The 12,296-nt window shown below is 37.2% G+C and overlaps 1 protein-coding gene across 1 annotated transcript; it reads left to right on the forward strand.

Moving 5' to 3' along the window:
• The first annotated feature begins 19 nt into the window (after window positions 1-19).
• Window positions 20-12,034, forward strand: LOC112561782 (phosphatidylinositol transfer protein alpha isoform-like). Its single transcript, XM_025234501.1, has 10 exons — window positions 20-154; window positions 3,911-3,941; window positions 4,359-4,555; window positions 4,710-4,809; window positions 5,153-5,230; window positions 6,445-6,525; window positions 6,743-6,856; window positions 7,583-7,678; window positions 8,332-8,454; window positions 8,720-12,034. The coding sequence occupies exons 1-10, from the start codon at window positions 126-128 to the stop codon at window positions 8,777-8,779; spliced, it is 909 nt and encodes a 302-aa protein (XP_025090286.1). The 5' UTR covers window positions 20-125; the 3' UTR covers window positions 8,780-12,034.
• The last annotated feature ends 262 nt before the right edge of the window (window positions 12,035-12,296 follow it).

A 12,296-nucleotide genomic window follows, 5' to 3' on the forward strand; every position in this document is an offset into this window, starting at 1 on the left:
TTATCATTAAAACTATTGACTAGTTCCAGATGAAATATCCAAGCCAAAGTTTGGCAAGAACCGGCTGTGACGTCACAGGTTGGCCACCCCGTGCTGGAAGGTGGTGAAACTGTAGGCAAGGAAACATGCCAGTTCCAGGCCGCATACTCGAATGGTAAGTAATCATTCCCATACTACACACTTTCACTTGTTTAAATACGACAAATAATGGATGTTTGAAAATCTACCCAAAATAAAGTGAGTCATGTCACGGTACTTTAAGGATTGATCTACTATGACCACCAAGCAAGCTTACGACGACCACTTCACTGATGTGGCCGGGTTCTGAATATCGATCGTTTTGTCTAATGGGCGAAATCTCACATCTTGTCATTTTATAAAACTCTTCTCAATGTTTCCGCTATTACTTAAGTAGAAAAACAAGTGATGTAAACGTTTGGTATCTGGTGTAGTTTTCGTAGTACAGATGGTGACTCAGCCTGTTGTGTTGCGGAAGGTATGTCACACAAACGACGCTTTCGCCACACAGTAGCACATGCAAGTTACTTTTGTACCTGTCTCTTCATTTTTACAGAATAAATATAACTGTTTGTTAGATGATAGTTGTTCGTGAATGGTCGTGAATGGTGTTATAATGTACGGCGCAAGATGAATGAAGCTTAATTGATATAAATATAATAGTTGAAGAATTTTCCTTGACAAATTGCTACATTTGTGCACAAGTATCATATTTCAGAATGTAATAACGTGACTGTGCGCAGAATAACATCATTCGGTGTTGTTGGTGCTTTACTATGATCCAAAACAGTTGGTCTGGTAGACTGACAGTACCTAGAGAAGGAAATAAAATGTTGGGATGGGCGTTTTTTTTTCAGTTACCGGCAGGGGCGTGTGTATGTGTGACTGCTGTGTAGACTGGTACTGAGAGGGCGACTTGAGTGTTCTTGAATGCCACTAAATCCCAGTTCCTAAATATTTTAGCCCATATGTGACATGAGTATATTTAAGACATAGGTTGCTGATATAAATTTGTACTTTGGAAATTTTTTTTCTGGACATTAGCTTATTTTTATATCGAAAGTTCTGCAGTTTTAAATATGGCCTTTAGGAAATTATTGTAGTAGTATATGACAACACATTTAGATTTAAATGAAAATCTGTAAATATCAAATCAAGATTAATCTTAGTATTGATCTTTTGATATTTTGCTGCATGATACTTTGCCTTTGACAGTTTGAGCCCCATGAAATCATTCTTTGATGGTGAACCATAAATCTTTCAGTACATTTTATTTAATAACACAGCTGTGTTTTATTTCAGTAGTGTGATATTGTAGGGTGCATTATTTGTGATATAAGATTTTCACAGTGAAAATAGTTATATCCCATGAATATACACCTAGTTTAAAGTAACTGTGAGGGTGATAAAGCATTATTAGTTTATTATACAAGCATATTATAATTAAGGTGACCAGACGTTTCGGGGGCGAAAGCGGGACATGTGCCGATGATGGTGTCGTCACGGTCAAAGAATGCCGAAAAAAGTGATTTTTAAAGACAACCGGGACATTTGATGGACTTGCCAGAAAGCCAGAAAGCGGGACATTGGGCGTCCCGCCCGATGAGCAGGCGGGACAAGAGGTCAAAAGCGGGATGTCTGGTCACCTTATTATAATATTTACTTATTTCTTTTATTCATGGAGCCATGTGGGCTGACCTAGTTTTCACTGGGACAACTTTATTATAGGCTAGGTTTCCAAAATAGCGGAAATGATATAGACTGAACGTACTCCATAAGAAATACTGGGCAGCACTTCTACTAACTTTTTGGAGTTTGTTTAAGGAAATCGTGTTTTAGCCTAAGCCTAACTCTACCACAAATCCTAACACCTAATCCTATATCCTATTTCATTCATTAAGGATCATATTCGTAGTGGCGGTCAGTATTTGCTACTGTGTATGTTGCTTGAGGTATATAACCAGCCAGTCTGAAAAGTCTGCTTTTTACACTCAGATAAAATTGTGCCTGGAAATCTAGTGGGGTGTGACATAACTGTTGTCATCACAATGGCTACAATTATTATCAAAGCTTTAAATTCAAGCACAGGTTGTATTTGGAATGAGAGCAAAGCTAGCCCAGTGTTATTTCATTAATGGGCTGACCCATTTTCGAAAAGCATTTGAGAATGTTATTTCATCTCCTTTCAAATGTTTGTGGTTATGAATGGAATATTTTATGTTCTTGATAAGCTGAACAATTCTGTCCATGAATTTCATTTAAAGACCTATATAAATGGGAAAGAGTTATTTCCCTATACATTTGGATATTAGTATTTTATTATGAACTATTCCCTGTCATGTAAATTTATTTTTTGCACTTGTTAAACATGGTGAAGAAGTGTCAGAGATAACTAGAAATACAGTGCTGGACTGGTGCCAGTCATGTCTTTCTAGACCTCTTTAGGCATGGTAGCTTCATGCAGTGGCAGTACTAAAGTTGATGAGGTTTATCCAAAGTGTAGTTATTGCTAGTTTGACATGACATCTTTAATGCCAGTGACTCATGATCATTATGACATGGGGAGATACAAGCATATTTACAATACAAAATAGCATATTCAACAACAATCTAGAGGCAAATGTACATTTTTATATAATTTAAACCTGAGTATATGGTCATTAGGCATATTTTCTTCCCAAAGGGGCATAGTTAATGTTGTATATGGTTATTTCTAGTTGATATAGTAAAAACTGTTTTTAGAGTAAGGTAACACATTATAACCATGCCCTAAAGAAAAGCCCGAGGTGATCATCACCTAATTTGAAGGGGTGCAGTGAGAGATTTTCGGACCAAAGAAGAGTAAAGTTTTTTAAAACCTAGATTAAGCTACTTTGGTAACTTGGATATCCTGTTAATACTTTTTGTTACCAGCTCAGTTTACCAGGGTAACTTGTTCAATTTTCTTAAAATTAGCCTCGCTTTGGGTACAATATCATGCAGTGCTCACAGGTTTTAACCCATATTAGACCCATAATCAGACACTTGTAATCAGGCACATTTGATTTAAGTACTAGCTTTTAAAAATATGACTTGAATGCAGAGATTGATGGTAAGTTTTTGTTGAAGTAGCACAGTTACAGGATATTAATCTTTTTAAATCTCTATATATTTTGTAAATAGTATTTTAATTTGATATTAGTATATATGAAATCAGTATTTTGTTCTGGTGATAATGAAACTAATCCTTTTTTAAAGCTCTCTCAATCCTGTGTGTCTAGATGTACACAAAGTGATAAAGTCACTGCATTATCAAATCAAAGGATACTGCAGACATAAACTGATCAAATCTGTCGGAAAAACATTTTTTTCTTCGGTAGAATTACACAAGGAACACCATCTTCACATTAGCTGGAGTGTCCAAGAATACATTAGAAATGGGGTTAGTATAGTGCAGATAAAGCAACAACTTATAAAGTGGGTCTTTGACAACAGCCTTGTTGGGTGCAGCACCAAGTCTTATTTATTTGAGGATCTTGCACAAGCCTGCCTGATCTGCGCCCAGATTAAGAAACTGTTGGACTAGTTTCCAGTTTTGTTATTGCCGCCCTCCTGTCACAGGTTGTGACATGCCTGTCAGTACAGGATTGCCTATAATGTAGCTAGTGGTATAGCAGCTGTGTGAATAGTACAGACCTTACACACCTGGAGAGAGGATCAGTCCCATGCTTGAACTGATTGTGACAATTGATTATTGACTCTTGTTTATGAGAACACAGTGCATGTTAGAATTGGATTACAGTGTATGCTGTGTAGCAGATTCGTGTTCACTGAAGGTGGATATAACAGTTGAGTAGCGTGTCACTGCATACTTTTCAGGTGTATCTATAAATGTTTTTCTGTCTTATTTCAGCCGCATCGTACTTCCCATGACTGTGGAAGAGGTATGAATAAAAATTACTATAGCTTTTGATGATGATGATGATGATGATGATGATGATGATGATGATGATTTGTTGTCTCCCTTGACAGCATTAGTTCTGTAGCATGTAGTATTGTACTGTGTGGCAGAACTAGATTTCCACCATAAATTTATTGATATATCTAGTGATTGTCATTATATAAAAATCAGGTTTAGGGTTAATTAAGCAGTGAATGACTGTGTGCGTGGTTGAGTGACTGCAGGCTAACTTTCTTGTGGTGCTGAGTAATGACAGAGCTACACAGTGATGAGCAATGACTGCTTGCCAATGTACACATGACCAAGGACTGAATGCATGAGTACAGTATTGGATGCAAACACTTCCATGAGTGACATGACCAGCTTTGACACTGGTAATCTGTTTTTTGCTACATTGCAGTACCATACAGCACAGTTATGGTCTGTTGCGGAAGCCAGCAAGAATGAAACTGGTGGTGGGGATGGCTTGGAGGTTTTAGTCAATACTCCTTTTGATGAAGACAGTGATCCTGAGATACAGCCCCCTGAACAGCTGGAGGCTGGTGGAAAGGTGTACACAAGAGGACAGTATACTCACAAAAAGTACCACTTGCAGAGGTGGGTGCATGGAACCACTATAAACTGATACTTGCTCTATCAGATAAAGTTCAGAAATAAGACTGGTCCAAGGATCTTTAGTTTGTATTGCACGTTTTAAATGTGCTTTTATCATTTAGATCATTGATTAAGTCAGTGTACTGCTCTTCTCCAGTAAGGTTCCAGCATGGGTACGAGCTCTGGCACCTAAAGGTTCTCTAGAGATGGAAGAGAAGGCCTGGAATGCATATCCATACTGTAGAACTGTCATTTCTGTAAGTTGAAACAGTGGCACTCTGCAGACACCACTTTTTTGGTATTGCAAGTATTTATCTGAGGTAGTGTGCTTTAATCAGAATTTTCATGAGACTAGAAGAGTTTTCTTTTATCACATAGTGTTTTTGGTTAGGAGTGTTGCATGTTAGAAATGGATTGCAGTGTACAGTATATAGCAGATTCATGCTCATTGGAGGCGAATTGCTTGTATACATTTACTATTTGTGTTTGCTATAATAAATTTCAGCTCTGTAGGTCAAGATGGCACGAGTCTATATGATGGTTAAGGCAGATTTTTCTGTTTGAAGAATTTGTGAAAGATTCTTCTTTTCATATTTACAGAACCCAGATTACATGAAAGATGGATTTTACATCATCATTGAGTCTTTCCATGCTCAGGACAGAGGGGAGCAAGAAAATGTAAGCTGCTTTTGATACTGTTTATTTTATAAGAAAAATATTAATGCATCAGACATTTTTCTTGAATCAAACAAGACATATACAAATACTTCTGTAAAGCACTCCAGCAGGTCTTTTAAAATGTCCACACACAATTGAAATGGGTTATATCTATTGAATCCTTCCCCTCCCCCCTTCACCACAACCACCACCACCTAATAAAAAAAGTATTTTACTCCAGTGATGTGGATGCTGCCTAACGTAATGAGTTTTATATCCACTTAATATTGAGATATTTGTTTTCTAACAGTTATCTAACATCTGAAACAGTTATTGATTTTTTTTTTACAAGAAATGTGAAAAGGTTATTGAGCAAGATCAGTAAGGGTTATGGTCATTGTTAACAATGATTATAATAATAATAAATGCAAAATTTGTAAAGGACATACTCACACTCTTAAGGAGCATGGTCTTAGCCCTTAAGAACAAGAACGAAACATGGACAGCATACGAGGGACAGGAAAACAAACAAATAACATATGAACTATAAAAGAGTAAACAACCGGACTAAACACAGAATAAAATCAAGTACAAAAACATAAAGAGGAACCTAATAGCAAGAACAAGAGCTGAGAGTAACATGATATTGCAAAAGGAAGAGTGTGACAAAGAACTAGAATTATGGGAAAGGGTGTTAGGAGTCATGTTTACAGAAGAGGTGTGCTTTCAGTGCACGTGTAAAGGATTCAATAGTGAGTAGGTGGCAGGTATGGAAAGGGAGAGAGTTCCATTGTTTCACCACACAATAACTAAACATCCTGTGGCCATATGTTGTCCTTCTGGTGACAGGAAGAGTAAGAAGACGATCATCAGACGAGGAGCGGAGTTGTCTAGCTGGGATGTAAGGGAGAGCAGTTGAGAGAAATAATCAGGGCAGGTGCCAGAAAAGAAATTAAAACACAGCTCGGACAGTTTGTACTGGATGCCAGAACAGATGGGAAGTCAGTGTAGAAAACGAAGGAGAGGGGTGGTGTTACATATCATCAGCATATGATTATCTTTCTTGATTGACATTTTGTATCAGGTGTATACTCATACAGGTATTTTAAAAAATGATTGTATCTCTTTAAGGACATATTTGAAAATAGTTTTATTTGTGGATGATTGGATACTCTAACAAATTTTAGACATTTCAAATGGCAGTATTGTGATGCTGACGATGTGATATGCTGTAGGTTCATCAACTTACTCCAGAGGAATTAGCAGTCCGTGAGGTACACAGAATTGACATAGTCAACTCTAAAGTGCAGCCTAGTGTAAGTTGGGTGTTTCTCAGCAAGCTAAATTTCTTTATAACTAATCCACTTTATCTGGTAAGGAGTAAGTTTTCCTCGGCATTTTCTGCTTCTGGTGTTTATTCATAATGGTATTGGAGGTTAGACATTTGCATACTTGTACCTGTCCTGCTTCTTCTGTTGAGGTTTGCCATAGCATTCGATATGAAAGTTTATGCCCAAATCCCTTTCATTTCAGGACTACAGAGCTGAATGGGATCCAGCTTTGTTCAAGTCTGAAAAGACAGGTCGAGGGCCGCTGCGTAAAGACAAGGATTTTAAGGATGATAACCGGGCATTTGGGAGCTGGGTGGTGAGTGGAACACGCAGCAGAATTGATATTTGAGGCAAAATTTTTCATGAAAATAATTTTGTTTTGCATTTTAGATAAAATGAGTTAGTTTTTATGGGAAGAAAAATCTGGTGTCCACATTTCATTTTGCCAAACATTTTTTGACATTCTGTTAATATCTTACATTTTTATGCCTCACATGTAGATCTTACTGAGAATGTTATAAAATTGTCCTGTTATCATGGTAATTAAACAGTATTTAGCATCATTACAGTTTAATGACTGTTGGGTTGACTTAGATGCACCCAGTTCTTGGTTACCTATGCAACTTGTAGCTTTATATTGTATAGGATGAGTGTATTGACTTATTAATATATTGCTGCTTGTCTTTGAGATAGATGATACTGAGTTGATACTGAGATGATACATACAGCTGTTGTTTTTGTTGTCTTTCTAAACATGGAAAGGGTAACAAGGGGGTCCTTTGGAGATTATGAAACAATAAACATAATTTTTGAAACTGCATACCATACAGCTGCAACTTATTTTTCATGCTAATATAACGCCTGTTGAGGTAATAATTTTGATGCAATGGTTTCCTGAGACCTGAAAATTATCTCATGGATTTCTCCAGGTAGAAGCTTGAAAATGGCTGGTATACACCATGCCTAGTTAAAATGGCTTATTGTCTTTTGGGTGCACAGTGCCCTCTTCCTAACACATGAGTGACTACCTTGCTGTACACAGAAAGACACAGAGCCTGCCATGTGCTGCTACAAACTGGTGCGGGTGCTCTTCAAGTGGTGGGGTCTACAAAATAAAGTGGAAAAATTCATCCTACGGGTACGTTTTTGGTGTAAAGCATGCCTGAAGAATAAATGTTTACCTTTAAAGCAGTTTGGGTAGTTATCTACCACGGCATAGAAGGATGTATAGTCTAGAGGTTAGGATGTTTGACTGTGACGTGGAAGGTAGCCCATTCAAAGCCTCATTTGGTCAGTGGCTGGTTAGACGGTGGAAGGAGTCTGGGTTCAGTCTTTCACATGCTGAACCACATGCACCCTAGAGTCACAGGGCTGTGCAACTTCTACTTACTATGTGTATTCCCTGCCTTGAGTAACTATACCAGCAGTTCAGTGGCATTAACCACATGTACTCTACCTTAAATTTAGTTGAAATTCCATGTGGGAAAGTTATATTGCATGATTTAATTGGCTTAGCATTTGGATGCTGACATTGCAAGTCCTTTCAAAATATTTATTTCCTTTTTATTTCTCATAACTGCTGTTAATAACATTATAGTTTTCTTCTAATTTGCTGCAACAAGAACTCTATAGTCAGTCTACTTCTGGTGACAAAATATTGATTTATAGAGGCTTATTTCTAATAAACTTGGCAATAGTGAAGCGAGGAAGGGCATGACATAACAGACCCGAGAAAAAACATTGTGTGAATATCGACATTAAGAAACATTTCGCTACACAATTATTTTGCAGCAAGAGCGACGCCTTTTCACAAACTTTCACCGTCAGGTGTTCTGCTGGATAGACAAATGGTATGGCCTGACTATGGAAGATATCCGTGCCATTGAGGAGAAGACCAAGGCAGAACTTGACGAGGTGAGACTTTGATGAAATTTCATGATCCTAACCTGCTTGGATGTGGCTATAATCACATACACAGATCAGATTTACTTTGTATGTTAGCAAGCAAGAGTAATTTTTAAGGCCCTATAATTATTGTGTATTAATATTTCAATCTTTTTCCACCTTATATTATTCTTGATGATCTTTTCTACTCTTTAAACCATTCGTGGACTTTCATGTACACAGGGAAGTGAATTATTCAATCTGACACTCAAATAATTGTCTTGTTCTTTTGCAGCAAAGGTCAAAGGGCCCAGTGAGAGGAACAGTAGCTACAAAAGATGATAAAGATGAATAATAGCAGGACCTCCCAGTGAACACTTCCATGTACATGAGTGCAGACTACCGCCTGCATACGTCATACTGTTTGCATCACAGATGTTACAACTCCAATCATGATAGACTCACTTCAGTTGCCCACTGGCTCTTCATCAGCTGTAGCCTTCATGAGCAAGTCTGGGGACTGGTGTCTGCTTAGTTGACAGTAGTACAAGTGCCAGGAGGATAGCAAGGGAAGTGGTTTAGAAGGAAAGCAGGAGCCTCTAAGTGTGGTGTTCCTGTCATTTTCTTGGTGAACTGGACTCATTTCAAGCTTGGTGTGTGGAATGGAACAGCCATTGCTGTGTCTTTCACAAATGTGTATTTTCTTGAGTCATGTTAGCGCAGCTTTCCAGCATACAGCTGTTTGCAGGTCAAATCTTCTTGCAGATATCTTGGTTGAAACGTCAGTGGCAAATGATTTTTTTTTCCCTTTTGTACTTTTTTTTGGGGGGAGGGGGAGATAAAGAGGGTGGGAATACATTTTGCTTTTGCTTGATAATGCTTGAGCTTGATGTGGGTGATTTCAGTAACAAATCTAGATGCTGATTTGATTTGCATTGTAAACTTTTGCTGCTTTTTCTATTTGCACTTCTCCATTGCTAAATCCATCTTCTAACAAACCCCAAGAGAGCTACTTAAAATAATGGTAGGTAAATGTCTCGTCAAATCAAGGTTGTCATCATAGTACAAGATTTTAAACATTATTTCTGGTTCCTGGTACAGTCATGCTTTTACTCTTCACTCTAGTTTTTGCATTACTCTTGTATCACTTCCACTTGTTTTCTAAGCACTTTTTTGTTTGACTTGCAGATCACATCCCTCCACTTGTAGTGAAATATTTAAATGTACATTCTGATTGAAACTTTAGCTTTTTTCACATTTCACACTTCTTTTATCTTTAATCTATAAGTTTTTTTTTTTAATCTGATCATGAGTGTGGTTTAAAATTATGGCCTTGGAATTTTAAAAACGTAGAGCCTAGCATTTTGACAGGCATACTTAGCTGTCACTAATATGCAGATAAGGAGATGACACTAACAGATCAAATTTCCAGTAGTAATTGATAAACCAATAAGTGGAGTACCAACTTCGTTTCACTTGACAGTAAACTGAATTACCTCTGTGACAGGCCTCATTCTCATGCAGACATGTTAAAGAAACAGAGAAATGTGATGTTTGGAAAGTTTCACATTTTCAGAGACAAACTGCTTGGGGAGTTGGGGGGGGGGAACTGCACGTCAAGTTGGCTTTTTCATTTTTCAGATGATCTCATAGTTTGTGATGCCTGCCTACTTATGTTTTGCTTTGTAGGCCCTAACCCAATGCTAGAACTATGTTGCCACTTATTTAAAGTGGGGCTATCACTTTTTGTCTTGCTTCCTTCATTATGTTTAGAGTTTTATGCAAGGACTAGGAGTTTGGAGAATCATTATTTGAATGATAGAACCATCTGTGACACTTCACAAAACTAGCTGTAACAAGGGACAGGCAAATAGTATCCAGCTTAAAAGCATCTTTCAAAAGCTGCAGATAATCTCATTTAAATTGAGAAATGTATTACAGATTTATTGATAACTGAATGAGTCATACCTTTGTCAAATCTTGACTTACATTTGTCACCTCATGGACAGCAAACTTTTACTGTTTGCTTGATAGTTGTTGAAATAATTGTAGTAAAGTGAGATGATATTTAAAGATATATACATGGTGTTAGAGCTGTGTAAATGGGTTGTGTGACATCATAATGAACTTGTTTTAAAAAAAGATATGTTCCACATTAAAGGTAAAATAGTAAAATACTCCTCGTTTCATGCTTTTTTTTAAAAAAGAGGACTAATTTATCAGAATGCAACAGAACTTGTGCGTTTTCTTCAATATGAAATTTGTTGCCATAATAACTTGAAGCCAAGTTTTCATAAAGAAAACTAGCATAAAGTTAGTTTTCTTCTTATAATGCAGAAAGGTCTGTTATAAACCCTAACCACAGGTCATAAATCCTTTTTAACTGAATAAGAGAAGGTTGTGCAGCTCATTAAAGTTTGGCTATGACTATTTATAAAATTTCATCAATAACATTTGATTGAAAAATAAATTGGTGTCTAATATCAACTTAACCTAAACAACAAGTTTGCCAGCGATGTTTAACTATAAGCACTGAGGGTTTGTCGCCATGATAGTTGATGGGTAATAAGCGAGTGAAGTCAGTGCAAGCATGAAGAATGCAAAAACCTGTGAGTGATTGATCCTAGCAACATTGTACTCATTTACAGGCTTTTCTTTTTACTGATAATCATGTTGATAATGGGATACAGTTGTCATTTCTGCAGTGAATTTAATTTTATCATAAAGCAGAAAATTGTTCCATTAATGGCATATTTATAAAGTGTCTCTTCTGTAACCATGTTGTGACATGCTAGCTTGTGATTGTTAGCCCTTCTTTACCACAGCAGAGTAGTCCCTTTGCCATAGGATGGTCAGTGGCAACCACAAAATGGCATTCATGGTCATTTTCTGACAAAGTTCTGCTATACCAGATGCTCTTGTTGCCAATTATTTTTCCACTCCATTTATGTCATTTGATGCAAAGATGATCTTCTCTAGAGTGACTTATCTTTATTTGCAGTGTTGTTTGGTTTTGAATTTTAATTTGATGTATCTAGCAAGCTTGACTAGTTCGCTTTATCTGTTGTATCACTTTGTACCATCTGTGAATGCAACTCATCCACATCATGTGATGATGCTTCCTGTATGTAAGATTGATTCGTGGTTAGGCAAGCAAAAACCCAAGCTACAACCAAGTGGAAAAATATCGTTTGTCTATATTTTATTACAATATTAAGGTCTGACTGCGTTTGTGTGTTTTCCATAGATTTTGTCCGTAAACAACCAAATTTTACCTTTTTTGGGGGTCAGCATAAACCAATCATTTCCTGTCTTCATGATGCTACAGTTTAGCCCTATCTTTATTTTCTTTCTAGGTAGCTACAGAGTTCATTCATGCTGTCGGTCACACTATTACATTACTGGATTAAAACCAATAGAATTGTGTAATAAATTTTGAGTTTTTATGTTTAATTACATATTACTGAATTATTGTGAAGGAGGGTGCATATGCAAGTGGTGGGTAGCATGCATATGGTCGTGCAAACAAGTAACAGGTAATGCAGTATCTGCTCACATGAGATATGGGCTGCATGCAAGGACAAATAAACTGTCACATTCTTGTAATTTTTGTACCTGTGTTGTCTGCTTTTATGCTTCACTAGCATATTGTATTACTTTTGGGTTGTCTGTACAATGCTCTTTTAGGAAACATGACAGTAGCTGTTCCCTTCCTGTAGCCCTACTCTGCTGATGCAAAATGTTGCTGCTACAACCATCATGTTTGAAAGGAGTAAGACTTGGCACCCTGCTGCTACAAACTGAACTCCCAAGTCTTTTGCAAGTAGGGAAGGGGAGAATTAGCCTGGAGCTTCTTTCTCATCTTAGAGTCA

Source organism: Pomacea canaliculata, linkage group LG4, assembly GCF_003073045.1.
Source record: "Pomacea canaliculata isolate SZHN2017 linkage group LG4, ASM307304v1, whole genome shotgun sequence".
In the NCBI taxonomy this organism is placed as follows: domain Eukaryota; kingdom Metazoa; phylum Mollusca; class Gastropoda; order Architaenioglossa; family Ampullariidae; genus Pomacea; species Pomacea canaliculata.

Bases quoted from the DNA above. Each gene is read 5' to 3' on its own strand.
- LOC112561782 (XM_025234501.1), top strand. From the start codon at position 126: ATGCCAGTTCCAGGCCGCATACTCGAATG. The intron at 6,526-6,742 runs GTAAGTTGGGTG...CTTTCATTTCAG, and splicing joins ACTCTAAAGTGCAGCCTAGT to GACTACAGAGCTGAATGGGA. The intron at 6,857-7,582 runs GTGAGTGGAACA...TGCTGTACACAG, and splicing joins GGGCATTTGGGAGCTGGGTG to AAAGACACAGAGCCTGCCAT.